We start from the raw sequence: 25,851 nt of genomic DNA, 5'->3' as shown, positions 1-25,851 counted from the left end.
CGCCCGTCTACTTGACATCAGCCTATCACAGGTCCCGACATATCCATCTCCCTGCCTGAGCCGGCCATCTCCAGGCACGCCAAGCCGTATTATGGTTCCGCTAAGCTTTTTCTCCGTTGGAGTGATTGGCCTTGGCCCTCTCTGAATCGGACTCTCAAGCTACGCATCAGAGCCTCTGGACAAAAGTGGTTGTGGGAGATTCTATTGGTGACACTGTATTATATGAAGAGTCCTGACTCCCCTTGGCTATTGTTTCGGAATCTTTAGCATACGGACGGCCTGCACAGCACGAGCACTAGCATCCATCTGATCTCTGAAGCATGAACTGATAGAAGCAACACGGGGCCCAAACGAGACAAGGGGTGGGAGAGTAACAAAGAAACATGGCTAGTCTCGTTTCTCAAAATAGCTTGGCGTTCGAAAGGAGAGGCTGCAAGACATTCCGTCCCATATCAGAGACATAAACTTATACATAGCTCCCGCATTCCCTCTCCTTGGAAGCCCTTCCTTTACTAGACCATAACCAACCTCACTCTTTTTTCTCTTTTTCTCACTCTGTCTCTCTCTTTGTACTTCCCTTGCCTTGGCTTCTTCCGTCTTCAGTGTCTGGTTACTCTGGGGCTGAGCTGTTCTTGGGAATCTAGAGAAGACACATCCACTCCTTGACTTCTTTCTTGGCCGCATTCGTCGCCGTCACCGTTCAATCCTTTCGGTAGCTGGCTGACCGTCTTTGTTTTATCATTCTCTGCCATCCACTCTCTTTTTTTGTTTGTGCCTTGGTTTTGTTACTGTTTCCTATTGACTAGGAGCAGTAATTATATCGCTGGACTACCTACCTCCTTGGCAGTGTCAGAGCTATTGTCACTCACTTCAATAGCCTCCCCCCTCCAGCCCTCCCTCCACTTTTGGCTGGGGATTCCCTCATTCAGACAATAGTTCACGGATCTATTGTTATAAATCGTTTGGTTATTGCGCTCAACATTCAAGGCATCAGCCTCACTCTGATACACCACCCGACACGAATCATCTCTGTGAACGACTTCATCGCATTCTCTCCTTCACTCAAAACTTCAGCTTCAAATCAGAATCAATCTTGCGAATAATTAGAAACAACACACCTCTTCCCGTCTTTTCTCCAAAGACCTCAGAAGCAATGCATTCCTCCATCCTCGCACTGGGCCTTACGGCCTTCTTCAATGGTGCTTTTGCACAGAACAACTCCTACTCTCGGTACTCCCTCAAGACCACATACGACTCTTCCAACTTTTTCGAGGCCTTTGAATTCTTCAACGAGGAGGATCCTACACACGGCTTTGTTGACTACGTCGATGCCGACGCCGCTAACTCTGAGGGTTTGGCTGGCTATGTCGATGGTGCTGTCTACATGGGTGTAGACTACCAGACAAAGAACCCCTCCAACGGCCGAAGGTCTGTCCGTGTCACCTCTCACGACGCTTTTACTCACGGTCTCTTCGTCGCCGATATTGCCCATATGCCTGGCAGCATCCCTGGTGTCTGGCCCGCATACTGGATGTTCGGTCCCAACTGGCCAACCTCTGGCGAGATTGATATCCTTGAGGGTGTCAACACTCAGACTGAGAACAAGATCAGTCTCCACACTGGACCTGGCTGCAGCATCACCAATGACGGCACCACTCAGGGTACAACCCTCGAGTCCGAGAACTGCGATTCTGCTGGTACCTCTGCCGGCTGTGGCCAGAACACATCAGACAACCAGAACTACGGCGATGGCTTCAATGACATCGGCGGCGGAGTCTACGCCACTGAGTGGACATCCGACCACATTGCCGTATGGTTCTTTCACCGCGGTCGCATCCCGCAAGATATCCAGTCCGGTAACCCCACCCCTTCATCCTGGGGTCCTCCCGCTGCCAAATTCAACGGCGGTAAAGGCTGCAACATCGACGATCACTTCAAGGAGAACAACATCGTCTTTGATACTACTTTCTGTGGTGATTGGGCTGGCTCTCCTGATGTCTGGGGCAAGAACCCAGAGACTTCGTCTTTGGGAGACTGCAAGGACTATGTTGCCAACAACCCTGCCGACTTCAAGAACGCTTACTGGCTCGTAAACAGTATCAAGGTTTACGTCCAGGGAGGCTCATATGGTGGTGGCAATGGAACCACCGGTGGCGGCAACTCTGGCAGCGGTAACAGCGGTAGTGGAAACAGTGGTAACGGCAACTCTGGCAATGGCAACTCAGGAAACGGAAATTCTGGCAACGGTAACTCCGGTAACGGCAATTCTGGTAATGGCAACTCTGGTAACGGAAACTCGGGTAATGGAAACTCGGGCAACGGAAACAGTGGCAATGGCAACAGTGGTAACGGCCAGAGCGGAAACGGTGATGGCCAGACCAACCCACCCAGCAGTACTCAGCCAGGACAAGGCACTCAGAACGGTCAGCAAGGTCAGAACGGTGATGGATACTCTCCTGACAGTCAACAAGGCCAAGACCAAGGCAACGGCTATACCCCTGAGCAACAGCAAGGCCAAGGCGGTGGCTACAGCACTGGCCAAAGTTACGATAATGGCCAATACCATGGCCCCGGAGCCTACAAGACCACCAAGTCCCAATCAAGCGGCACCACAAGCTGGGACGGAAACGGTTGGCGAGTCGGGTCCAAGCGATCCGTCATCTCGAAGCGATATCTTGCATGAGCAGGTCGAGCTTCTCTTCTTTACAAACATATGAGATACCCCCAGACACAAGAAGGAAAGAAATAGGTCGGCGGTGGCGGCTGTTTTTACATCACATTTTCACAGATACTGAACATCTGTCAAAGCATTTTCGATTCTAGATTTCTTATATCAGCCCTTACTCTTCTCAGTACATATATATAGTCATCTCTTGGCTACAAGTGGTTGATGACCATGCGAGCATATGAAGTATTTAGCAATGCGAGTCTTACGAGCCTGCTTTGGGTGTTTTCTGTGATGTGATTGCTGAACGTGTATATTGCCAGAGGGCAGTTTTGAGAAGGGGAATGCTGATGATGTTGAAAGACGTTGAGAATGCCCCTGTTTCTTAGTCATATTGATCGGCGTTAGTGGTGTTGGGGATGGATACGCCAAACCCGATATGGCCAGACTTTCACCTCTTCTTGTCATTGGCATAATGCCCGTAGACATGACATGTTACTTTCATCTACTCACATCGTGTTAAGAATAACATTTGCTATTCCATTACATATCGGCAGAATTGAATAAGCAGTTATCACGTTGTTCAACAGTCGTTATCCTCACTTGGGTTCTTGGGTTGATCATAACCGTTATGCTAACTCAACATGTTCATACTCGAAGCGGGTCTAACCAACAGTTACGCCTGATTATTAAACTGTCGGACAAGTTTGATAATAATTCCAAAAACTCACGATAATTCAATCTCATCAGATAGTCGTTGTTCTCAACAGTTTTGTTGATTGTGATTTAAAACAGAGGTCTCCATCATACAATACAATTGAGCTCATCTCATCCATCACCTGATAGTTCTCTCTTCATCACACTACGACTCCTATCAACCACAATGGAGTCTTTTCTTGGTCTCGACCTCACGAGAAACTATTCCTTCTTCACAGTACGACCCTTCTCCCCTCATGATCAGCCCTCAACTTATACATTTTAGGTCCCAGCTGCATTCTTCATCATCACGTTCCCTCACGCCTACACCATCACCGCAGGTGCCAAAGGGACCTACGACAACTGTAACCCTCGCTCGCACAAGGACAGAATCGCCAATTGCCAAACTCTTGATAAATCTGTAAGTTTCATTGTATGATTGTCCATCGCACAACTCCCACTAACAATCGCAGCATAAACAATTCCTCCTCCGCGCAAAAGCTGCCACAGAAAACGGCCTCGAAACTATTGGTTGCTATGCAGCAGGTATCTTGGCCGCAAATTTCGCAGCCGTACCAGCGCCAACAATCAATATCCTCGGTCTCGGCTATGTTGTGAGCCGTCTCCTGTACAACATCGCTTACCTGTGGTTGCAGGATAATCCCCGACTATCACGGGTACGCAGTTTAGTTTGGGTAACCAGCATCGGGGTTATTATGTCGTTGTGGGTGAAGGCTGGAAACAAGATGCTATCCATGTAAGAAGAGAGCCACTTGAGGGCCGGTGTATAAATAGATAACAGAGACTGTTGGCGTTCAGTCTTCCGAAGTACAACATTCCCGCTCGGTCTTACAGTTCTCGGCGATTTTATTCGCCTTGTGAAATTCTTTGCCTCGGGTATAGTAGTTGAAAACCACATCTGCCGATTCCATACGCGGCTTTTCGCTTATTGTACTTGCTCTCTGTTGTTCTAGTCCATATGAAACCCAGCCACAGTATCATGTGAGGGTTATATACCATCATTTGCAACGCAAACAAGCACCTGTTGGTGAATCGAGTACAGGGAAGCCTTCTCGAATGTAGCACTTGTTTGACCAAGGTTCTGTATAAAGAACCCCCTCCTCTGTTGGAAACTTTGGCAGCAGAAAGTCTTTACCTAACTTCGACACAGAAGCATCACAACTTTCAGCATGTTCCCCATCAACTATCTCGTCTTACTCTTCGCCTCAACAGCCTTGGCCCTCCCTAACAACCCAGAGGCTTGCAACACTGATGTCCCTGCCGTCACAGCTGCTCCCAAGGTTTCGTTCGACTGTGATTACAGCTACTGTGGTGAGGATGACGATGTCTTATGGTGCTTTCGCTTCATCCCTTTCACTACCATCAACCCTACCCTTGGTCCTCTTCCGGGCGAGACAAGGGTCTCTATCGGCATGTGTGGTCCCAAGTCCGCAGACCCGAAACCAATGGATTGATTTGGTGGCGTAGGCTGTCCTGGGGATGTTGTGCGTCATGGTGGTGGATGGGTAAGCTTGGATATTTGAGCGATGTATATCAGATGAAGACGAGCTGAGGAACGAATGTGATATCTTGATCTAAGCTCAAACATGAAACTGTGGTTCTAACATCCAGCCTATAGCCCAGCATTATGCCTAGGGCTTCTAGCATTAGGTACTTATCAAATTAACTAAAAAAGAAATAAACGGTATTCCATCCCCCCATATGCTCCTAGGCTTGGGAAATAGAGCCAAATGCCAATCCAGATGCCTTACCCTGCGCCTTCCCATGCTTCGTTCAAGGGCGTGTACGTCTCTCTGTGTGTGCGTTTGTATTGATGCTCTTAGTGCATTTCGGCGCCTCCGAAACTCTTGTGTCGTGTCAGTGTGGCCCGGGCCTGGGTCGCTCTGGGAAGCTGGTCTTTGGTAGACTTGCGCCTGCTGAGAGGTCGACGTTCTGGGGCCTCTTCTGTCCCACTCCGACCCTGTTCGGCTTCGATCATAACATCAGCTGGCATAGAAGCATCATCCTTGATCTTAGCAACGAAGAATGATGCAATCAGGACACAAGCTCCACCAAGGGCGAACACAATAGAAATACTATGGTCTCCCGGTGTGCCTCTAGGCTTCTGCCAGAGCTTGAAGATGATACTGGAACCAACAGTTGCAATGATTTGAGGTGCTGCAATCGCCATGTTGTGGATGCCAAGGATCACTCCAGCCTGGTCGATTTCTTCCTCCTCGTCATCTGCGGTTCCGTCATTGTTTGCTCTGGTGGCCGCCAATCGCGTCTTTTGAGCTCGTATCAGGGCATCTCTCCGACTGATCTCGGCACTGATAATGGCCCATGGAGCCCACAGTGTCATCGCCCAGGTGATACCAACAAGACCAACAAGCACGGTGGCTGCCTTTACGGTTCGGACGAAAAGCGTGGCGAACATGCATCCAGCAAAAAGAAGGAGGGACAGGAACCAAGCACGCTTAAGAGTCAGGCCAGGAATGGCCAGCTTGTCTAACCACGAGGGCTTCTCATCTTCATCCGAGTCATAGTAGCCTGCAGGGCTCTCTCCTGGAATACCAGTGACTGGCTGACTATCATACGTTGGAGCAATGAAAAATGGAAGGAACACATTTGTGAGCAAGCTCACGATCGAGTTGATGAGAAGTGCAAAGGTACCAATTCGGGTCGCTTGCTCATACAGTTTGTTGAGCTGTTCCGGAGACATGTGGGGATTCGCTTGGAGATATGGTTCGACATAGATCTCTCCGATGTAAGAGGACGTATAGAACAACAGAGGGAAGAAGCCGACCCAGGCGCAGAACTGGACCTCGCATACCCTCTTGATCTGAGGCGGGAGGCGTTTGATCGACTTGAAAATAGTGAAGAAGAATGAGAAAACGCCTTGTTGTTCTTTCTTGGCGGGGCCGTCAAGTCGAGGATCTCTCTCCTTGATGAAGGCGGTGCTCACAAACACGGTCAAGGCAAGGGCAAAACATGCGATGGCACAGAGGATCTGGAATTGCGTCTTTCCAAGGAAGCCAAGATGACGAGTCAGGTCGACATACCCAGCAATGTATCCAACGATATTGCCAAATCCGGTGATCCGACTGGCCATGGCATTGGCAGACTCTTGCTGATGAGCTGGCGCACAGTCGACGATGAATGCACGAATGGACGCCTGGACGGTGTTGATGGCGAAATCGAGAACGTAAACGCCGATAACTGCGACCACAATAGTTGTTGTTTTCACATCTTTAGACTCTGGGTCAAAACCCATGAGTCTGGCGGCACCACCAACAATCTCTTTGGCCCAGGCAAGAAACAAGAGGGAGAGGATAGTGGCAATAGATCCCCCGATCATGAACGGTTTTCTCTTACCCATGGGCAGACGGCAATTGTCGCTGAGCATACCCACATATGGCTGAACAAGGGTGCCAGTCAAGGGTCCAGCAATCCAGACGAGAGCCATGAGAGATTTGCTCAAGCCAAGAGACAGAAGATATGGTGATCCGTTTGAAAGCTCAACAGACCATGCGATCTGGAGACCACCGATGCTAATGGTCAATATGAGCAAATACCATATGCTCTTTTTGACCTGTGAGTCGTCCGCTTCCCCATGGACATTGTTGGCATCATTATTTAGTAGAGGTGATTGTTCGTCGTAGCCTTGTGTATTGGCACCTCGAGCGATAGACTGGCTGCCGCCGGTTCTTCGTGGATTAGAGGATGAGGAAGAGGCTGGTAGCCCACCACCCCCAGTGTCTTCCGCACCCATCACAGCGGTGTTCGATAAGAAGTTGTAGTAACAAACTTGACAATCTCGAATCTGGAGGAGACACTCGATGCTTTAAAGCTGTTGCTTCTCTGGCTGCCGTAGGTAAGAGTCCGGATGCGGGGAGGGTGTAAAGTGCGAACTCAGACAATCACAACACGGCAGTTGTGTGCTAACAGACGAAGACGGTGACAGGGGCTGTGTCCGTCCGCGACCTGGGTATCTGCGAATGGTTATCACAAGCAAGATAAAGGCGCTGAGGAGCCTATTTCATGCAGACACGAGACAATATGACAAAAAGCAAAGAAAGAAGACGGTGGACTGTAGAAGACAGTCGAAGAGATGGTCGGTAGGCAAGGTACTTTGGTGAGTTACCTTAGGTTGAGCTGGCTGGATCAATAAATGTCCGTTGAATCTGAAACTATCATGTGGTCAAATCAAAAACTCACGCGACCGAAGCTGCGCCTGTCGTAGGCAGGCCTCAGAGTCAGGAGTCGGGCGTGGCAGGTAAAGAGAGGTCGGGTACCGTGCTGTCAGAGTGTGAAAGAGGTGCGTCACTGGGCCCGCCTCCAATAGATCGTGACGTTAATCATCAATTTACTGATCGAGGCCCCCGTTCCTGATTCGAATCGCTGTCTGGGGCTTGGAGGGCGCTATGTCATTGGTCACGGCACATGTCCAGGTGGTGCTGGCCACTGATGTCCCATGTAGCAGCCCCATCCGCTGGTGCTTCTTCTGTGGAACTTACCCTGTATGTAGATTTCACTGCATCAAAAATGACGGATAATATCAAAGACATGCAGCAATTTGAGCACGTCGAGGACCTTGTTGCCCGTGTCTCGAACTAATATCTACTGCACGTGGTGATGTGACGCTCAACATCGAAGCGGTCAGTAGAATATTTCTGTTGAACTCAGCCTAATAAGCCAGATGTGTGTAAACCAGCAGCATTCAACTGCGCCTGGGACAATGTATGACGACGTCCGATCAAAAAGATGTCCGGGAATCACGGTGGCCTTTTCTACTAGCTCCTGATATAAGTGGTCCTCTTACCAAGAGCCTCAACAGACGTTATCGAGTAGCTTCGTGCTGATGCTCCGTGTCTTATCATACATATACTATCAAATCTTTATTTGTTCGTAATTCGATACGTGTGAACTTTTCGGCGATATATTGCACCGAGTAAATATCAGAAATATCCACATCAGTAAATCAGAGATGCCTCAGGCTATTGTTTACGAGCAACAGGAATGCCTGCAGCTTGGCAAAAGCAAACCATGAAAATAAATACCCCAGTCACCGAGAACAGCGACAACCACCATGATGCAACCAGATATTTCCAGATGTACTGCTCACGATATCTTCTTCCCCCATGTTGAGACATGAACAACAAGCAGGAATCACCTCGCCACAAGGACGGAGCTACGCCGAACAAATTCGAAGCGAGAAGTGGACCAGAGGGGGGAATAAGACTTGGCGAGACTCAAAGATGGTCCACTAAGACAATCATCAGCGAATAGCATCGGCTTAACCTGAGCCTGAACGGTTGTCGACGGGTTCAATTGACAAGGTTGATGTTATCCCCACACGCCAAGACCAGGCGCTGTTATCTCTTCACTTATCATCGCCAACTCCGGTAGCCAAGAAGTGAACTTACGAGAAGGAAAAAGACATGAGAGAAAAAAAAAAAAAAAAGAAAAGAAAAGAAAACTTTGCTCAGAGGCAAGCCAAGTATAGCCGCCTCAATCAAAACCTCTCAGCCAACCATCAGAAGAAGGTGCCATGTTCGATAAGCTCAAACTTCAAGCAATTATCCGCGCTGTTAACGGGACGCCAAGTCCGGCGCCGAGAGCGGGTGGCGAATGAGACATGCTGTGGGCTGCAACGGGAGCCAACGGGAACGGCGATAGTTGAGTGCCTTGAGGTTAGAGGTCAAGACCGTGACAAACACCGGTCCGGTCTCTGCCGAACTCCGTCCTGCCGTGCCCGGAATGGTTGCAGAAGAAGCAAACAGTGGGAAAACGTTGAGTTTTTCTACCTGCCACTGGCCAGCTGGAGAGAGACTTTGTTGGTTTATTAGTAGTCCCGCAAAGTTGACAGTTGCAAATCCCGGCGACGGCTCCAACGGCTTCAACTGTCGCGCGACTAGCTACCAAAGACAGATGGAGTTGGCTGACCTCGTTCACAAGTATTAACCGAGCAAGGGCCGATTCCCCAGTACGTAATTTGCATCAGGCGGTTCGAGCGTGAAGAAGGATCTCCGTGCAAGGATAATGTGCATCAACATGCTCAGTCTTGGCAGAGTGTGGCATTCATCAGAGACTTCAGACTGCAGATTGCTCGGTGCCTGGAAGTGGAAGCAAGCCATTGAATTGGATGTCACTACATGTCCTAGAGCCGTGGCCTAATCTCAGAAACCTGAACACAGCAGCTCATAACGGAGCTCAACGGACTCAGCTCGGCGTTACCTTCTCACAATGACGCTACCTGATGACTTGCCTCGCAGAGTCTAGCCTGTCGTTCTGTTCACGACCCCCCGTCTAAACCCCAAGAACCCCCAACAATGCTAGTGGGCGAGTGGGCATAAAGTGGATGACATCGTGCGGGGGCCTCCACGGCTCGACTTTGTCGCCGACCCCGTGTTTTTAGATTCGAGTTGGAGTCTAAATGAGGTGCTGGTGGTGTCGAAAACGGCCAATGTTACACCATGCATGAGGCCCATTGCTGTGTTGCGGGATTCGATATCCAGATGAAAAGTCTGTTTTTAGAGGCGTCGACGGTATGAGACAGGTATTATTAACGGCTGATACACGAGGCGCCTTACGACTCACCTAACTCCTGAACGCCATGCTTCCGTTGACTTCCACATCGACTACCGGACACATTCGGCTATGGTTATATGTACTGTATGGTGGAATGGAAGAAACAAGGCTCGCTATTGGATCCATTTTCTGTCAGCCAAGCCTGGGCCAGTCGACATGCACGAAACTCTGGTGCCTGCAATCGTAATCTCACTTGAGCACCCTTGTCACTGTCAGAGCGATCAGAGAAATGATCACCGGCTAAAACCAGTAGCAGAGCCAAGAGGCAGAAAACAACCTTTCGCCCTCCTGCGGCCTGCCCCTTTGAGGCTGATAGTTTACCCAATAGTGGCGTAGGTTGTGTAGCCTCAACATGTGTCTGCAACTCCTGGATCTGCAGTGTTGCTAAAAGCTGTTACTTCCGATCCATCCACCACCACATGGTCAACCGCGGGAGGGTTGCGAGGGCAGCAATGTACTCTTGGTACCAAAATCAACTCCCCGGCCCGACATTACAGGGATTCTCCATACAGTTGTTCTGGCCAACACTGACCTCATTGAGGGTCAGACCCCGTATAAGCCGCCGACTCCTCCGCTATTCTCCGCCCCCGACACCCTCTTGAGCTAATCACAGTGCAGCGTCTTCATTTCCAGGGGCTACCAGACCCAGAGGCAATTCAAAGGACGCCCCAATGTACCACTTGTACCCGGGATCAGGGACCCCAAGGCGGTTCCACCTCCACAACCAAGCCCAGGTTTTCCAAGGCGCCACCAGAGAGTAGAACGCATGGATACAGGCCGAAACGACCGAAGGCTTTGAGGGGTTTTCCTATCTCCAGTCTCCAGGGATTCCCTTTAAATGTCCTGGCTGCTGCACTTATCTCTTTCCATCCATTTATGATAAACGATCGCCCATACCATCCCCAGCACTTTCAAAGTTGAGGATCCTGTCAATTCCAAGCTCATTGCCTCGATCATAACAACTCAACATACACTCATCGAGCCTACACCTTTCTCTATAACAAAACGAGACACCCTGTTTTACAGCCAACTACAACACATTATCCACAATGGCCATCCGAGAGCACTTCCGCCGCGCTGTGCGCTCCGACGCTTCAAGCACAAATATCGTCGAGGCCAACACCCCAGGAAAGATCACAGCTACCATGACCAAGTCCAGCCAGAACAGTGACAAGTCCGACTCATCATCAAAATCATCACTCGTCAACAAGCTGTCCCGTACCTGGACGTGGGGGTCTAAGGACAAGGATGCCACCAAGGAGCGCAAGACCAAGAACAAGAAGGGAAAGAAGATCACCCACCCTAGCGAGAAGCCGATGACCGCACAGAATCTCCAGCACCAGGAGATGCTCTCTCACTTCGACTTCACCTTTGGTGCCTCTTGTCCTGAACAAATCGAGGAGGACAATTTCATTGGCATCAGCCCTTGCTGCACCAGAGCCCCCAGTGTCGTTGACTTCTCACTGGAAGGCGACAGCGAAAGCGATGATCAGACTTCTTCCTCATCTTCCTCCGTCAAATCATCGTAGTCCATTTCCTGAAATGGCAAGGTCAGTGATAATGGATGGGCGGGCATGCGGGCTCGCCGATTGTCGACAGCGGCGAAACCTGGAAGAGTTCTAGAACACCAGTTTCAACGCCTGCCACCAAAAGCCCGCAACGTTACTCAGGCACACCAAATCACCTCCCTTGGAAGATCCTCGCCTTGAGCGTTGCATTTTATCCATCTAATCACGACTCTGGAAGCCGTCTCTGTTCACGACAATATCACCAATTGGGTGATGCAACCATCTCAAGATCAGCGCCTGTTCCAACCCAAACAGGAATAACAGCTGACGATCTGAGCAACACCACCTCAGAACTTCGCTATAATCATTGCATTAGAGCATAACAACAAAAGACGCCAAAACAAAAGCAGTGTGCATTGGCTGTCTTTCTTATCGTCTTCTTTGACGACGGTGTCTCGGGCACCGAAGGAAAACCGCATGAAATGATTTGAAACGCCACGACATGTGTGGTATGGAATATAGCATATTGGATTTAGCGACTGTCTTAAGGAGTTTTGCATATCACTTTGGTCATGCAATGGGCAAATAGACCAGAAGGCGTTAAATTGGATAGACCAATAAAAGTCTACTTGTTTTGCAATCAAATTTCTTTCCCTGTGTCATGTGAGGTTAATTCTACACGGCTGCTTTTAACAGTGCCAGTTCAGTACTAACTTGCTACCATAGTCGGCCAGGAATCCCTGAGTTGGCACAACAATTGGATCTATAAGGGATAATGATTAATACAATATCGCAATCGCACTCTCTTACTTATCTCACAAATAGTGCTCATGTCACAATTGTGCTGCTTTCAAGGGGTCAAATTGACTTTGTTTCAGCCCGAACAAAGAGCAGCTCCCTTTCACGTAACACAGGATGTTTCTGACAGTTCACTGACATGAAGAAACGATGTGTTGATAACCAGGAACCAGAACAATCATATAACAAAGAACAGAACTCGTTTACACGTTAATTAAACGCTTAGATGTGCCTAGTACTCATCTAGATACAGAAGAGTTGTAAAATAACTTGATAGTGGAAATTCGGATGTGACACAGAGTAAACCTATGGATATATACCTGTCGGTGCACCAATGGACTGCAACTCCGCTCCGTATTATCGTCGTTATCATCATTTATGTATCTGCGCTTACCCGCTAATGTCACTGCCGCTTGTTTGCGCTGCGTTATTGGCATCTCACCAAGCTCGAACAGCCATTTTACTAACCGCATCTTCTTTCGCCTTTGATATGGTCTCAATCATTTGAGGTTCCACCAAAGTTGGTACCTGTCATTGACTCGGGTCAGTAACTTTCCTGTTGTCAAGGCACCATCTCGTAGGTTAATGTGAGGTAAGTACGCACGCGCGCGCGTGAAGGCGGATTTTGACACTGCGCGCAGGCTCCTGCTGCGAAGACCACAATGGACCTCCACTGTGATTGACCCCATCCATTTCCATCCCAACATTGAATTAGGTACCTTAGGCATTGCCTGAGTTACTGAATCAAAAAGGCGCCTGGGTTGGTGAGCTCCTTCACTTGAAGATATTCTCTTCGCTTGCTTCATAATCTTCTCAACACCATCATCTTTCCCTGACTTGCTTCCTCACACCTGCATCGACACACCACCGTCGCCACTTTCGGGTATATCGTGTTCCCCTACTGTCGTCGCCATGTCGAGCAAGTCTTGGTATGCCCTCAAGTCCAAGGCCGTACATACGCGGTATGGCTTGACCAAGAACATTCAAGTCCTCCTTCAGGGTTTGGAAAGCTTTCACGCCGGAGTCATCGACGCGAGAGAGCTGGGAAGTATGGTCCGGCTGAGTCCTCGCCGTAGAGAATCAGTTGCTGCAACGATAGCCAAGTGCGCGCGCATGATCAACAAGGACCCCCAAGAGTCCAAGACCTGTGTCGACATCATTGAGATGTGCACCGAGATCCTCGAAATTGCCGGTAAGCAATCCCCCTAGTATCTGACCGTCCGTTCCCAAGAAGCAGCGGGTGACTCCCTGACCTAGACCGACCACCGCCCATCGAGGGTTTTCCTTTCATGAGACTACCTGCCGAGATCCGAGAGTATATTGTTGACTTGATGGTTGATACCGTCTTCAAATCGAAGGGTATCAAACCCAGTTCACGAAAAGTGAGTTGCAACTGTCCACAGCTGGAACGCGAATTCGGGTCTTTCCACACTCCTCAGATGAAGGCTTTGCCATCTATCCTGGGTCCAGCACTCAACCACGAATTCTTTCGCATCTTCTTTCGGAAGAAGGCTGTCCGTTTCCGCTGCTGCTGCGAACTTTTGTATCACCTCGACAGCAACCCACTGCTTGTGCAGAATGTCCGTGACATCAAGGTTCACTGGTGCGGACCCAAGTCGGCAAAAACTTTCAAAAAGCTTGCAGAATGTGATAAGCTCGAGGGTTTGACCATCAGCGTCTCGAAATCCACACTTGCCAACCTCAGTCCACGAGCCGATCTGATGAAGCAATTCTTCCCGCTCTCTTATCGTCATGTGAGGATCACCGACATTCTGGGATTGGACGAGATTTTGACCATTCGGGGCCTCAAAGAGGTGTCAGTTACCCACCTTCAAACAAGGAGCACCAATCTCACCGCTGAGACCGACAGAGCGAATCTCTCAGAGATGCTTGCTCATCAACTCAAGAAAGAAAAGGTTTGTTTTTCCTCACCGAGAGACTCCCTTTAATGCTGATGTCGGTAGGGTTACGACCCGCTTGACGAATTCTAGGTGGCCAGAAAGGAGCCATGGAAGCTGAGAATTTGCGAGAACGATGACATCCAACTACATGTGCAGAACAGGAAATGACTTGGCCCAAGTTTGGAGCAAGGCGTAAGGGATAGACGTACTAATGCTTGTCCTCATGGACAGATTGATTTGACAGGCTATGCATAGAAGGATGCGTGCTGGTACACAAATGAACGGGAATAGATTAGAATTATCTAGGGAATGTAACAACAGTCAAATTACGGAAGACTCCATTTGGTGAAAACACTAAAGACTCCGTACTCAAAAAACGTTGCAATATTGGTCTTGTCTTGTACCAGCACTGAGGTGTGGTATCCGGCTCAAGATCAGCTGGCGAGCTGAGCTGACCGAGCGATGGAAAAAGACGACAAAGTACGGATGTTGGGCTGCACAAGTTGACAGCATATGATGAATAATATCCTACCTGGCGTGATAATTGAAGTCCTTCATATTGGAGCCTGATGCAGACCCGAGGCGCTTCCTAAAGTACACTTATTTGTAGTGGTTCTGAGCGTTGAACCTGAGTAAATCGTATGATATAAAAATTTGAGTTCAGATTGGATGAGTCAGGGAGACTGAGACCCAAGCTCTGAATCAGATAGCTCACGTGACTTCTTAGATAGGCTTAGTTCTGGACACGGATCAACTACCATCCGCACCCAAGTTGTGCGCTCCTTTGCCCTAGTACCCACAGCTTTTTTCACCATAAGCGAGGGTTGCAACTCAGTCTTCTATCTTCTACACCCGATCATCGAATTCAACGAGCATACGGCAACTGCCCGGTAGAAGTTGCCCATCATGTCGCTCGTCTCGGGAGAGAAGTCGAACTTCCAGTTCGTAAGTCATCCTCTCCAGCATCATTTCATCGATATCGAATTCGACACCGTTGCGCTCGAATGCGCTCGTGCCATCCTGTTCAGCGTTGTGTGCATCGAAATCGATCATGAGAAATGAAACCCCAGAGAAGCAGATGTTAACGATGGACAGATTCTCCGTCTTCTCAACACCAATGTTGACGGAAAGCAAAAGGTTATGTACGCCTTGACCAAGATCAAGGGTGTCGGTCGCCGATACTCCAACTTGGTCTGCAAGAAGGCCGATGTCGATCTGAACAAGCGGTACGCGAGTTTTCATACCTACGAGATACTCAAAATATACTGACAATAATTCATAGCGCCGGTGAGCTCACCTCTGAAGAGCTCGAGCGAATCGTCACTATCCTCCAAAACCCTACCCAGTACAAGATCCCCACGTGGTTCATCAACCGACAGCGCGATATCGTCGATGGCAAGGACTCTCACATTCTTGCCAACGGTGTCGACTCCAAGCTCCGTGAGGATCTCGAGCGCCTCAAGAAGATCCGCGCCCACCGTGGTCTCCGACACTACTGGGGTCTCCGTGTCCGCGGTCAGCACACCAAGACCACTGGTCGCCGTGGCAGGACCGTCGGTGTCTCCAAGAAGAAGGGTGGTTAAACTTTTTATGGGTGTTGGTTATGGGTGGACAGGCGTGACGGCTGGTTTCTCCATCTTTCTGAGCATTTTGAGAGGTTTGCTTTCTGGCATATGCAGCCAAAGCAAGGGCTGTACTCTAGATCAGAGTCACGAATCAAAAGTATTCAAGTAAAGATGTTCAATGAGGGAGCAGGAAGTGTCCATGCTACAAGCACGTGAAGTTTATGGCTCTACGAAGTCAACGACAGGGTAAACTGGGGTCAACATGGGTATCGCTACGGAAAGGAAAAGATACTGGATGATTCTAGGCAAGGGTATCATGATTTCTCTTTTGACTGCTTAAGTGTGTTTGTTACTTAATCCTCGTGCGTGACAGCCATATCCAAAACCTCAACTCTTCCCTGTCCCTTGGTCTCATTGCCAATAAAGTCAGATAGGGGCTTAAAGGCCCCAGGTTCTACAAAGCCTACCACTTCCCATTCCGAACCAACGACATCTTGACTCTCGACTTGCTCAACGTAACTGAGAATCTTGTCCTTGACTGTGCCCACGGCCTTTTGCTCGCCGTCTTCTTCCTTGTTGGCCCCCTTTGCTCCTTTCACAGCTTGTTTGAGGACGTTGGTGGTACAGGCGATACGAAGCCTCATGCGTGCCCTCGCTACTGGGATGGGCTGATGAGCGATGAGAGCTTTCATAGCTTCAAGAGCCTGGCTCTTTGCGCTCTTGGTCGTGCTAACGCCCGTCCAGTTGTGCTGGGCCCTGGGCTTAGCTTCGCCCGCTTCTCCAGTCGCAGGTGTTCCAGTAGCACTTCCGGCAGCGCTCTTGTCGGGTGTCGCGGTGTGAGCCTGTGAGCTGAGCATGTCAAGAGCCTTCTCGATCATGCCAGATGTGTAAACGCGCTTGGTTCTCGGATCGACCAGTTTGCTGGCGACTATGCTGACAACCTCGTTGTGCACCCGCTCTGTCTGCGCCGCGCGCTCTTTCTCGCCGACTTGCATCTCGCCCTTTTTCAAAATCTCGAGGATGATGTCGTCTGTGGACTTGCCCTTGCCAAAGGCCTTGTCGAGATCCTCACGAGGCGCCGTTTGGCCCTTGGACACGTTGAGGAAGACGTTTGGGATCTGGAGAACATTATCGAGATCTGTCTCGATACCGGATCGCCACTCGAGGACCTTGTTCTTGTAGCAGGCGAGCTCGAAGCGCTTCTTTCCCTTCTTGAGGCGTACGAGGGAGACGTTTGTGAGCCTGATTTGGTTGGATGGTTGTTGGATCAGGCGAGACATGGTAGGCGATTTATTTATGAGATGGAAGAACTTAGAAGGGAAACAGAGGACGCTGCGATGAGTTGCTGAGCCTTGAGTAGAAATGAGGTAGTTAATAAAGACAGTAGGCACTTTCACCTTCTAGATTTACCAGAACTTTTTTCTGGACCCCGCCATCAGTCAGGTTTGGATTTCCTACTGCGTAATGCCCCGCACCAATAAAGAAGATAGGAAGGCCTTCGTCATACCTTTTGAGTCATAACGATATGTATCATACCTCGTAACCATTTATTAAATTTTACCACTTATAATGACCCATTCTCCCCTTTCTCGGTAATAAGGCATATGCTAAGCCTCCATGTCATCCTTGATTGGATTCCTGTTCTCATACTTATGTAGTAATTGTTGGAATAATGCGGATGGGCTAAACCTGCTGATATCTAGAATCAACATAACTTACATGATGTGAGAATCGCAAGATTTGCTATGGACATGGCATATCCCCTTGGTGCCCTCGACTGATTTTTCTCCCTAATCATTTCATAAGTAATAACCGTGCTGTATCTTAGCCACAGGCTAGATTCATTTCACCAAGCTTGTGAATAACATACACCTCGCCTCGTATGATATGACATGTCTTGGCCATCGGTCTGACTCTTCATTTGGTGAACAAGGTCTAATGATAACTGCTTATGCCTCTATCTGAAGACTGAGTCGTGTGGTGAGCTGTTAGCATCCGGTCTAACTACGGTTTCTGCATAGGATGAATGCTTTTGAGTAAATATGCTAACTACCTTGATCCTATAGCAGTATTTGAACAGAGACAACTCATTGCTGCGTGTTCCTGGAGACTAACTCCAATATACAATACATTTTCGTCTGCTGAATGACTTGTGAAATATCGATCGTTTTGACTGGGCCGCCGCTCTGAAATTGCTTCTTACTCAGTGGCTGACCATGTAGTTTAGAAACCAAGCTGGTGGAAACCTATGAATAGGGACGTATATGTGCTTCTCACGAATAGAGAACGATTCCTACATGATCTCTAGTGACCAGGATATTCCTCGAGAAAAGTTAAGTGATACCCAGCCAAGTAATGTTTATGCATTGGCTTAAGTCGAAGGGCGTGGAAGCTCAGTCAAGGGTAATATCTGAGCACGTACTCTAGATGTATGTGCTCAAGCTCGAGCTTGTTTTAACCTAGACAACTTTTGGCAAAATTAGTAAAAAGGAGAAACTAGGTAAGCTATATGGACATCGATGAAGCTATTGTCTTTTTGGTATGTAACAGGAGTAATATACTGCCTCCTCGATACAATTGCAGACATAGGGTAGGTAGGAACTTGAATAATCGGCCAAAGTTGAACAAGGAATATTAATAGAATGCTAAACCATGCAGAGGGTAAGCTGGGAACCTAATCCTTGGCCCATGATGACCCCGTCTAACTATCAGTTACAACTTGCCGCCTCACTCATGTTTCATGCCTAGAGCTGCTGCATCCATGTTGGTATGCCGATTGCGGTCGCCTCAGGTACTAGGTTGTGGTGGAAGGGACGTTTATTACCATTAAAACAAAGTACATGACTAAAAGCAAATCCAGTCCCCTTTGCGTTCCAGAGTCATTTGAGCAAGCTGCCTTGTGAGAATGGATGCTCTCCGATTCTGGCAAGCTTACAACCATGAATGAGACACACTTGAACCGAATCGTAATCAACCTCTGACCATGTTTTAGTGCGTGCATTATCAGTTCAGACGTGAACGGTGACACAGCAAACGGGTCCTGTATCGTCTACGTCACTGAACCGGCACCGGCTTTACACCCTGGCTACACCTAAATAATTGCTGGGGATCATGGAGTGAGTTGAGGGTGCGAAATATGGCTCAAGTCAGAGAACATTGGCCACTCCATAATCCTCTGCATCGGCAAGAACATTTATTCATCATCACGAGGCAGCCTTTCAACGGAGAGTTAAATCCCGAACACCTCTTATCAACGACTCATCAGGGTGAGATAGCGTCGTCGAGTCACGTTATCGAGCATAAAGTGGATATTTGAGTTGTTGGCGCAAGCCGCCTTCCTAGCTTAGCCTGGTCCTTTGGTACCTTGCGTATAGGTGACACGCAACGCTGCACTAACAGATACACACGTAGCTACAGTGGCTATCTGATAGCAGAGCTCCCCGGCAACTGCCTGAATCGCCCCTGCCGCTAGGAAGCGTAGCCGCTACGCGGGGCGTGTTGAGTGGTCAGCTGCGTTGCTCGGCGTCCCATCTGATGGAGGTCTCAGACGGTCTGGGGGAGCTTCCCCAGCCATATTACGTCGCTTGCCTGGCTTGCGCGTTTACTTCTCTCTCTTCCATCAACAACATCACTTTTCTTGTCCAACAACTCCTCCGCATTCTCTAGTCTCATCGCCATCTTCAGCAAAAGCAGTCACTGAAGCCTGTTCAAACAGCAGACAATGCGTTTGTCAACTTCCGCTCTCGTGCTGGGCGCTGCCTCTTCGGCCGTCGGCCTGCAAGAGCAGCAGGTTCTCGGCGGCGACTCCAAGCCTCTTGTCGATATCGACGTCAACGCCTGGACCAAGCCCCTCGAGAAGTTCTTTGGCGAGATCTCATCAGAGGCCAAGGCTGTCTGGGACGAGGTCACTCTTCTTGCCCCCGACGCTGTCGAGGCTTTCAAGAAGCAGGTCCTGACCCAGCCCAAGAAGGCCAACCGTCGGCCCGATGCCCACTGGGATCACATCGTCAAGGGTGCTGATGTCCAGTCCCTCTGGGTCGAGAAGAATGGCGAGAAGCATCGCGAGGTTGGCGGAAAACTCGACAACTTCAACCTCCGTGCCAAGAAAGTCGACCCTTCAAAGCTCGGTGTGGACAAGGTCAAGCAGTACAGTGGTTATCTTGACAATGAGGAGGAAGACAAGCACCTCTTCTACTGTAAGTTGTTGTCCCGACTCGCGCCCAATTGGTAGCTGAACTAACACCTCGGAGGGTTCTTCGAGTCCCGTAACGACCCCAAGAACGACCCTGTTGTACTCTGGCTTAACGGTGGCCCTGGCTGCTCTTCCTTGACTGGCCTCTTCCTTGAGCTTGGACCTGCTTCCATCAACAAGAAGATCGAGCTCGTCAACAACCCCGAGTCCTGGAACAACAATGCTTCCGTTATCTTCCTTGATCAGCCCGTCAACGTAGGCTACTCCTACAGCGGTGGTTCCGTCAGCAACACTGTTGCTGCCGGCAAGGACATCTATGCTCTCCTCACCCTGTTCTTCCACCAGTTCCCCGAGTATGCTAAGCAGGACTTCCACATTGCTGGCGAGTCCTATGCTGGCCACTACATCCCTGTCTTCGCCAACGAGATTCTCTCTCACGATGACCGTAACATCAACCTCAAGAGTGTTCTCATTGGCAACGGCCTTACTGATGGCTACACCCAGTATGCCTACTACCGCCCCATGGCCTGCGGTGAGGGTGGCTACCCCTCTGTCCTTAGCGACAGCGAGTGTCAGTCCATGGACAACGCTCTGCCCCGCTGCCAGTCTCTGATCAAGGGTTGCTACGAGTCCGGCAGTGCCTGGTCTTGTGTCCCCGCCAGCATCTACTGCAACAACGCCATGATGGGCCCCTACCAGCGCACCGGCCAGAATGTCTACGACATTCGAGGCAAGTGTGAGGATAGCTCCAACCTCTGCTATCCTGGTCTGGGTTACATCGCCGACTACCTAAACCGCGAAGAGGTCAAGGAGGCTCTTGGTGTTGAGGTCAGCAGCTACGACAGCTGCAACATGGACATCAACCGAAACTTCCTCTTTGCTGGCGACTGGATGCAGCCTTACCACCAGCTCGTCCCCAACGTTCTTGACAAGATCCCCGTTCTCATCTATGCTGGTGATGCCGACTTTATCTGCAACTGGCTCGGTAACCAGGCATGGACCGACAAGCTTCAGTGGTCTGGCCAGAAGGATTTCAGCCACGCCAAGATCAAGAACCTCGAGCACGACGGCAAGGAGTACGGCAAGGTCAAGTCTAGCGGTAACTTTACCTTCATGCAGATCTATGGTGCTGGCCACATGGTGCCCATGGACCAGCCTGAGGCTTCCTCTGACTTCTTCAACCGTTGGCTAAGCGGAGAGTGGTTCTAAGCCGGATCACTCTTGTATGAGGTGTTTGGATGTACACTAAATGAGAGATTGCCAAGACTGACTTTTGAATACGCGAACAAGGACGGCATTGCATGATTATGGGAATGGTTATTAGCTACAGACAGATACGAATTTACCATGTTTTACAATAATGAAAGATAATGTGAGGTGCCTTTGTGTTGGTCGCATGATTATCAATGTCGTAGTACTGTGGATGGCAAGCTGCATCCCTGGCCATGCTGGCCATGCGTACCTGACATGAATGCTACCGAGTGTACGGACGAGGGAAATCGGTATTATGTAACATCAGGAGACTTCCAAGTCCGACGGAGCCAGATCGATCTCCACTCCGGCCGAGTGACGGAAGATGAATCCACAATTACCGAGACAATCCGGTTCCTACTGACAAGACGAACTTGTTCGCATGAAGAGAAAAAGGACAGAGACATGGGATTGAATGAATATCAACAGGAAAAACCCGAAAGACTTATATGCTGCTTATTTTTGTATGACAATCAACTTGACAAATCTAACTACCAACGGCTTGTCAATGTCAACTCCGTGCCGGGTGGACGGCGGCCGGGCAGCGGGATGAAGTCAAGTTTCCACCATGTACAAAACAGACACGGACTGAGTGCGAGAAAGAACAAGATGACTGGGGCGGATACGGAGTACCCTCTGACGAGAGACAGCAGACGTCGAACAGCGGAGGAGGCGCCGGGAAGAGGGTAAAGATGCGCGGGCCAAGAGGCGAATGGATGGCGCAGAAACAAGGAGCTTCGATGCGTATGGATATTGTAGATTTGTTGAGGATCCTGGGGTTTGGTTTTCGGACAGCCGCGGGACGACGGTGGAGAGAACCTGAGAAGACGATATTTTCCTTCTCCAGCCCCTGTAGGTTTGACAGGTGATAGAGAAGGACAAATTTGTGTGATTGTGTATTTCTCTCGTGGCAGTCCTTTATGACAGCAAGGAGATATATATCAAACATAGCACTTATGAGATACAGGAGGCTCAATAATTCAGGAACGGCACTAACAATGTGTGGCCAAATTCTCACTCGGTTCTCAACCAAGTGTTAGCCTGTAGCTACACCGTAACGGCTGAGCTCCAGAATGTTTCAAAGACAGTCACACGACAGCACAAAGCAAAACCACTTACACGACAGCATTTGATAGCTTCACTCAATAGAAGGAAAGGAAAAAAAAAGATTAGTTTGACTTAACGGGTCCCACATGGTCATTGCATTAGCGTATCCCCAACAAAAATCAGCCTCCAAGATGGACAGTAGCCGCACTCTGTTTACAGATTTAGAGCAATTCCCCGCGTGCTCAAATACATAATAACAGATAGTACTCACACATGATCTATACTGGGAGACTAACATTTGCATGTACTGATCTGTAACTCTGCTTCCATCAAAGATTCTCCCTGATCCATGGTACTCTAGTCCAGAACCCCCCGTCCCAATAATCAATCATTGACCGGAGCAAGTGTCGACGTCGACCAGAGATCCACGGTGACCCTTGTCTCTTAGACGAGGGCATCAGAAATAGGCAGTTCAGTTGTTAGGAGGATAATGACCGGCGGAACTTTGCAATCGCTAATCATGAGCCCCTATTATTAAATTATTATTATTATTGGCATCATTGCTATTGCACCGTTTGAAGATGCTGGTTTTTGGAAAGGCAAGGTAAGGTAGAAAGTTATTCCAGGGCTCAGTTGCGGCACATCTGCCTCAGCTTCAGCCCCACATTGCCACATTCATCCATGATATCCGGGACTTGTTTCTGTATCACACAAATGCTTCAACGTCAAAGCCACAGGTCGCAATCATGATGATCAATTTCCACGACAAATACGGTAGTAATGTACATAAAAACACGTGGGATATATCTCAAGATGCAAATATTCCACTTTATATAAGGTAATGTAGGTTTGTAACACGCAATCTTGGTAAAAAGGTTTTCATGATGACAACTTGTATGGATATAAAACAACACTCAATTAGTAGTTGAGACCCTTGATACCAAAAGTACCCTTGTACACCGAGCACAACAGTGATTCAAGTGCACATGCCAAGTGAAACCTCGCATTGATAGGTTAATACAAGCGTATTTACTTACGGTAGGCAGCCCATTTAGGTCCTCCCGTCCCGGGCGGCGGCAACGGGTACCACACTTGGTAGACAGGTGCCATTTTCATGTTCCATATTCTGGAAAACAAGACCCTTTCATCATACCTGCCTTTTGCCTCTAGAACAAAGGCACGGTCTCAATGGATCCAATCCCCGGCCATTCTAGGAAGGCCGGACCCCCAATTGATCCCCTTGACCACTCACTACCTTGGGTACTAAGGTAACTTACAAGTCAAGATCCGAGGCCCCCTCCTTCCGGTCCGCTCCAGCTTGAGCCGGGGTGGACTTGAAGAAAAAAAAAAGAAGTTAAAGCCAACGTCTTCTCCTTTACCTTCACCCTTTAAGAATAAGACCCCAGCCTTTTGCCTCTTGCCCTTTGCAGTGGTCTCTTCTTCTCTTGCTGGGCCCTTCTGAACTTGATTTGTCTTCACCTTGCCTTACCTTAGGTACTCATTCTCATCACCCCCAAGCTCGAAATCTGTGCTTCACTTTTACAATTTGCACGGGCTCAACCCCAGGTTGACTATCATCTTTCAGCAGACGACTATCAAGCTCAATTGATCAGCTGGACCTCCTGCGTTAACTCTTTCACCAACCAAATCTCAGACAAGACTCATAAACCGCCGTCATGGCTGACCACTTCCAACTGCTGCGCTCGACGCCCGATTCGAGCCTCTTCAGCTTCCCTCCTGCAAATGCGCCAGCCCCCATTGCGCCCGCTGAGGTTCCAACATCAATTCTACGGCCATTCAATATCCCCGAGCATATCTTTACTGGTGCTCTCGATGCCAAGGTCCCCCTGACCATTGCTATTCTATACGCCGTGACTGTCAAGAGCCTCAACATCTACAACAAGTCCAACGGCAAGAAGCCATGGGCTATCAGCAAGACCCGTCCTTTCTTTGCCTTCGTGGTTCTTCACAATGTCTTCCTCTGTGTCTACTCTGCTTGGACATTCTGGGGCATGCTTGGTGGTATGAAGAGGAGCATTGTCAACCCCACAGGTCCCCAGGGTCTTGCTGGTACGGCTGATAGTTTCTGTCGTCTTCATGGGTCCTCTGGTCTCGGAAACTCCGTCTACTACAACGAAACCACGAGCTCATTTGTGTCTTCTGCCGAGAACGCTGCTATCGTTGATGGTTTGCCCAGTGGAACTGTTGGGGGTCGTCTATGGAACGAGGGACTGGCCTACTATGGCTGGATCTTCTATCTCAGCAAGTTCTATGAGGTCCTCGATACATTCATCATTCTAGCCAAGGGCAAGCTTAGCTCTACTCTCCAGACATACCACCACGCCGGAGCCATGCTTTGCATGTGGGCTGGTATGCGTTACATGTCTGCACCCATCTGGCAGTTTGTCCTTATCAACTCCTTCATCCACTCCCTCATGGTAAGTCCCTATCCGAAATCTCTAAATCAAGAATCACAACTGACATATTTCAGTATTTCTACTACACCCTGACTGCCTTTAACATCCGAGTCCCTACTCCCGTCAAGCGAACACTTACCTCGATGCAAATCACACAATTCCTTGTCGGCGCAAGTAACACTGTGGCTCATTCTTTCATCTCTTACAAGGTTCCGGTCACCATAATTCAGAAACTCTCCGCTCCAGTCGGCGCTACTACAGCTACTCCTGACGCCAGCCAAGAGACCGTTGTTGACGGCGCTGTCGAGTCCCTCAAGAAGTTCATTTGGGGTGCTGGTGAGGGTGCCGACCCTATTGCCTCACAGGCCGTCAGCGCCGAGGCCTTCGCTGCGGAGACTCAATACATTACTCAGCCATGTATCATGACCACTGGCGAGACCTTTGCTATATGGCTCAATGTGTTGTACCTTGCTCCTTTGACTTACCTTTTCGTCAGCTTCTTCATTGCCAGCTATGTCAAGCGAAGCAACGCTGCCAGCAAGACCTCTCACAAGGGAGCCCACGATGTCAACGCAAACATTGCTCTTGCCGAGAAGGCCGGCTGGGATGCTGCCAAGGGCATCGAGAAGGAAATTTACGATGGTGCCAACATGGCTAATGGCTCCTCGGACGAGGCCTCGCGCGCTTCTACACCCAAGAAGGCCAATGGCAAGTCACGATGAAAGGCTTGAAGAGGAAGAATTGGAAATAAAAAGAAACAATAAAAAGAATAACGAAAACAGAACTGTGGTCTTGTCTCTCATTTGGGTGGTAACGGACCATTTCTTTCTCTGATCCTAGCAAAATTTAGAAAGCGTTTTGTGTCTTAAGTCCAATCTGATATAACCTGTGGGATGGTATGAAGAGCGAGTTGATATCAGCCTGAGTTGCAACAAGAAGAAGTTTCAAATTGGAGTTTTGTTACGCATTGCTTTGAGCGAATGTTCGTGATTCTCAGGGACATCGAAATGTCATTGTGCCAATCCTAAGGGAGGAGGCTTCTCGATTTTAGGCATTTGTATGTTCCGTAGTACTCATTTGTATGACTGTTCCTGGACAAACCTGTCTATGGCGTTTGGGAGAATGGATCATGACACGGAGGCCATAAGTTCGTTCATGATAAGTGACGAACTCGCATTGTGTGTTTTCCCAAACCCGAATTGGAGTATCCTTATCACGAA

At 49.2% G+C, this 25,851-nt stretch overlaps 10 protein-coding genes across 20 annotated transcripts; 7 read left to right on the top strand and 3 right to left on the bottom strand.

Moving 5' to 3' along the window:
- The first annotated feature begins 271 nt into the window (after positions 1–271).
- FOIG_12189 (endo-1,3(4)-beta-glucanase) lies at positions 272–3,137 on the top strand. The gene has a single exon (XM_031213000.1). The coding sequence runs from the start codon at positions 1,154–1,156 to the stop codon at positions 2,681–2,683; it is 1,530 nt and encodes a 509-aa protein (XP_031057296.1). The 5' UTR covers positions 272–1,153; the 3' UTR covers positions 2,684–3,137.
- A 411-nt stretch (positions 3,138–3,548) lies between these two features.
- FOIG_12188 (uncharacterized protein) lies at positions 3,549–4,122 on the top strand (the record flags this gene model as incomplete). The annotated part of the gene is made up of 3 exons (XM_031212999.1): positions 3,549–3,599; positions 3,648–3,782; positions 3,835–4,122. 3 exons carry the CDS (start codon positions 3,549–3,551, stop codon positions 4,120–4,122), a joined length of 474 nt encoding a protein of 157 aa, XP_031057295.1.
- A 429-nt stretch (positions 4,123–4,551) lies between these two features.
- On the top strand, positions 4,552–4,836 carry FOIG_12187 (uncharacterized protein; the record flags this gene model as incomplete). The annotated part of the gene is made up of 1 exon (XM_031212998.1): positions 4,552–4,836. One exon carries the CDS (start codon positions 4,552–4,554, stop codon positions 4,834–4,836), a length of 285 nt encoding a protein of 94 aa, XP_031057294.1.
- Positions 4,794–8,079, bottom strand: FOIG_12186 (uncharacterized protein). Its single transcript, XM_031212997.1, has 2 exons — positions 7,506–8,079; positions 4,794–7,353 (listed from the first exon to the last, which is right to left on the bottom strand). The coding sequence occupies exon 2, from the start codon at positions 7,131–7,133 to the stop codon at positions 5,202–5,204; it is 1,932 nt and encodes a 643-aa protein (XP_031057293.1). The 5' UTR covers positions 7,134–7,353; positions 7,506–8,079; the 3' UTR covers positions 4,794–5,201.
- Positions 8,080–10,358: 2,279 nt separating this feature from the next.
- Positions 10,359–12,119, top strand: FOIG_12185 (uncharacterized protein). Its single transcript, XM_031212996.1, has one exon. It carries the CDS (start codon positions 11,002–11,004, stop codon positions 11,479–11,481), a length of 480 nt encoding a protein of 159 aa, XP_031057292.1. The 5' UTR covers positions 10,359–11,001; the 3' UTR covers positions 11,482–12,119.
- Positions 12,120–12,420: 301 nt separating this feature from the next.
- Positions 12,421–14,811, bottom strand: FOIG_12184 (uncharacterized protein). Of its 10 annotated transcripts, XM_031212995.1 has the most exons (4): positions 14,692–14,811; positions 14,114–14,461; positions 12,863–14,063; positions 12,421–12,786 (listed from the first exon to the last, which is right to left on the bottom strand). In XM_031212995.1, the coding sequence occupies exon 3, from the start codon at positions 14,010–14,012 to the stop codon at positions 13,632–13,634; it is 381 nt and encodes a 126-aa protein (XP_031057291.1). In that variant the 5' UTR covers positions 14,013–14,063; positions 14,114–14,461; positions 14,692–14,811; the 3' UTR covers positions 12,421–12,786; positions 12,863–13,631. The 10 variants fall into 10 exon arrangements, with proteins under 10 accessions (XP_031057291.1, XP_031057288.1, XP_031057283.1 ...); XM_031212992.1 differs by having other exon boundaries at positions 14,114–14,811; XM_031212987.1 differs by having other exon boundaries at positions 14,191–14,811.
- Positions 14,812–14,936: 125 nt separating this feature from the next.
- FOIG_12183 (40S ribosomal protein S18) lies at positions 14,937–17,152 on the top strand. Its single transcript, XM_031212985.1, has 3 exons — positions 14,937–15,104; positions 15,255–15,385; positions 15,442–17,152. The coding sequence occupies exons 1-3, from the start codon at positions 15,066–15,068 to the stop codon at positions 15,740–15,742; spliced, it is 471 nt and encodes a 156-aa protein (XP_031057281.1). The 5' UTR covers positions 14,937–15,065; the 3' UTR covers positions 15,743–17,152.
- On the bottom strand, positions 15,986–17,315 carry FOIG_12182 (uncharacterized protein). Of its 2 annotated transcripts, none has more exons than XM_031212983.1 (2): positions 17,200–17,315; positions 15,986–17,146 (listed from the first exon to the last, which is right to left on the bottom strand). In XM_031212983.1, exon 2 carries the CDS (start codon positions 17,002–17,004, stop codon positions 16,078–16,080), a length of 927 nt encoding a protein of 308 aa, XP_031057279.1. In that variant the 5' UTR covers positions 17,005–17,146; positions 17,200–17,315; the 3' UTR covers positions 15,986–16,077. The 2 variants fall into 2 exon arrangements, with proteins under 2 accessions (XP_031057279.1, XP_031057280.1); XM_031212984.1 differs by having other exon boundaries at positions 17,232–17,255.
- A 1,226-nt stretch (positions 17,316–18,541) lies between these two features.
- Positions 18,542–22,183, top strand: FOIG_12181 (uncharacterized protein). The gene is made up of 2 exons (XM_031212982.1): positions 18,542–19,920; positions 19,975–22,183. Exons 1-2 carry the CDS (start codon positions 19,446–19,448, stop codon positions 21,123–21,125), a joined length of 1,626 nt encoding a protein of 541 aa, XP_031057278.1. The 5' UTR covers positions 18,542–19,445; the 3' UTR covers positions 21,126–22,183.
- Positions 22,184–23,480: 1,297 nt separating this feature from the next.
- Positions 23,481–25,848, top strand: FOIG_12180 (uncharacterized protein). Its single transcript, XM_031212981.1, has 2 exons — positions 23,481–24,652; positions 24,706–25,848. The coding sequence occupies exons 1-2, from the start codon at positions 23,891–23,893 to the stop codon at positions 25,351–25,353; spliced, it is 1,410 nt and encodes a 469-aa protein (XP_031057277.1). The 5' UTR covers positions 23,481–23,890; the 3' UTR covers positions 25,354–25,848.
- Positions 25,849–25,851: the final 3 nt, after the last annotated feature.

The sequence above is a fragment of the Fusarium odoratissimum genome (genome assembly GCF_000260195.1).
Source record: "Fusarium odoratissimum NRRL 54006 unplaced genomic scaffold supercont1.25, whole genome shotgun sequence".
In the NCBI taxonomy this organism is placed as follows: Eukaryota; Fungi; Ascomycota; class Sordariomycetes; order Hypocreales; family Nectriaceae; genus Fusarium; species Fusarium odoratissimum.
Note: the sequence above shows the minus strand (reverse complement) of the source record. Positions and strands in the feature narration are given on the sequence as shown.

What these genes read in the sequence shown, in the direction of transcription:
- FOIG_12189 (XM_031213000.1), top strand. Translation starts at nt 1,154, where the DNA reads ATGCATTCCTCCATCCTCGCACTGGGCCTTACGGCCTTCTTCAATGGT.
- FOIG_12186 (XM_031212997.1), bottom strand. Translation starts at nt 7,133, where the DNA reads ATGGGTGCGGAAGACACTGGGGGTGGTGGGCTACCAGCCTCTTCCTCA.
- FOIG_12185 (XM_031212996.1), top strand. Translation starts at nt 11,002, where the DNA reads ATGGCCATCCGAGAGCACTTCCGCCGCGCTGTGCGCTCCGACGCTTCA.
- FOIG_12184 (XM_031212987.1), bottom strand. Translation starts at nt 14,268, where the DNA reads ATGGCTCCTTTCTGGCCACCTAGAATTCGTCAAGCGGGTCGTAACCCT. An exon ending in GCATTAAAGGGAGTCTCTCG is followed by an intron (nt 14,064 to 14,190) that starts GTGAGGAAAAAC and finishes CACCTCTTTGAG; the next exon opens with GCCCCGAATGGTCAAAATCT.
- FOIG_12183 (XM_031212985.1), top strand. Translation starts at nt 15,066, where the DNA reads ATGTCGCTCGTCTCGGGAGAGAAGTCGAACTTCCAGTTC. An exon ending in AGAAGTCGAACTTCCAGTTC is followed by an intron (nt 15,105 to 15,254) that starts GTAAGTCATCCT and finishes AACGATGGACAG; the next exon opens with ATTCTCCGTCTTCTCAACAC. An exon ending in GATGTCGATCTGAACAAGCG is followed by an intron (nt 15,386 to 15,441) that starts GTACGCGAGTTT and finishes AATAATTCATAG; the next exon opens with CGCCGGTGAGCTCACCTCTG.
- FOIG_12182 (XM_031212983.1), bottom strand. Translation starts at nt 17,004, where the DNA reads ATGTCTCGCCTGATCCAACAACCATCCAACCAAATCAGGCTCACAAAC.
- FOIG_12181 (XM_031212982.1), top strand. Translation starts at nt 19,446, where the DNA reads ATGCGTTTGTCAACTTCCGCTCTCGTGCTGGGCGCTGCCTCTTCGGCC. An exon ending in AGACAAGCACCTCTTCTACT is followed by an intron (nt 19,921 to 19,974) that starts GTAAGTTGTTGT and finishes AACACCTCGGAG; the next exon opens with GGTTCTTCGAGTCCCGTAAC.
- FOIG_12180 (XM_031212981.1), top strand. Translation starts at nt 23,891, where the DNA reads ATGGCTGACCACTTCCAACTGCTGCGCTCGACGCCCGATTCGAGCCTC. An exon ending in CCTTCATCCACTCCCTCATG is followed by an intron (nt 24,653 to 24,705) that starts GTAAGTCCCTAT and finishes GACATATTTCAG; the next exon opens with TATTTCTACTACACCCTGAC.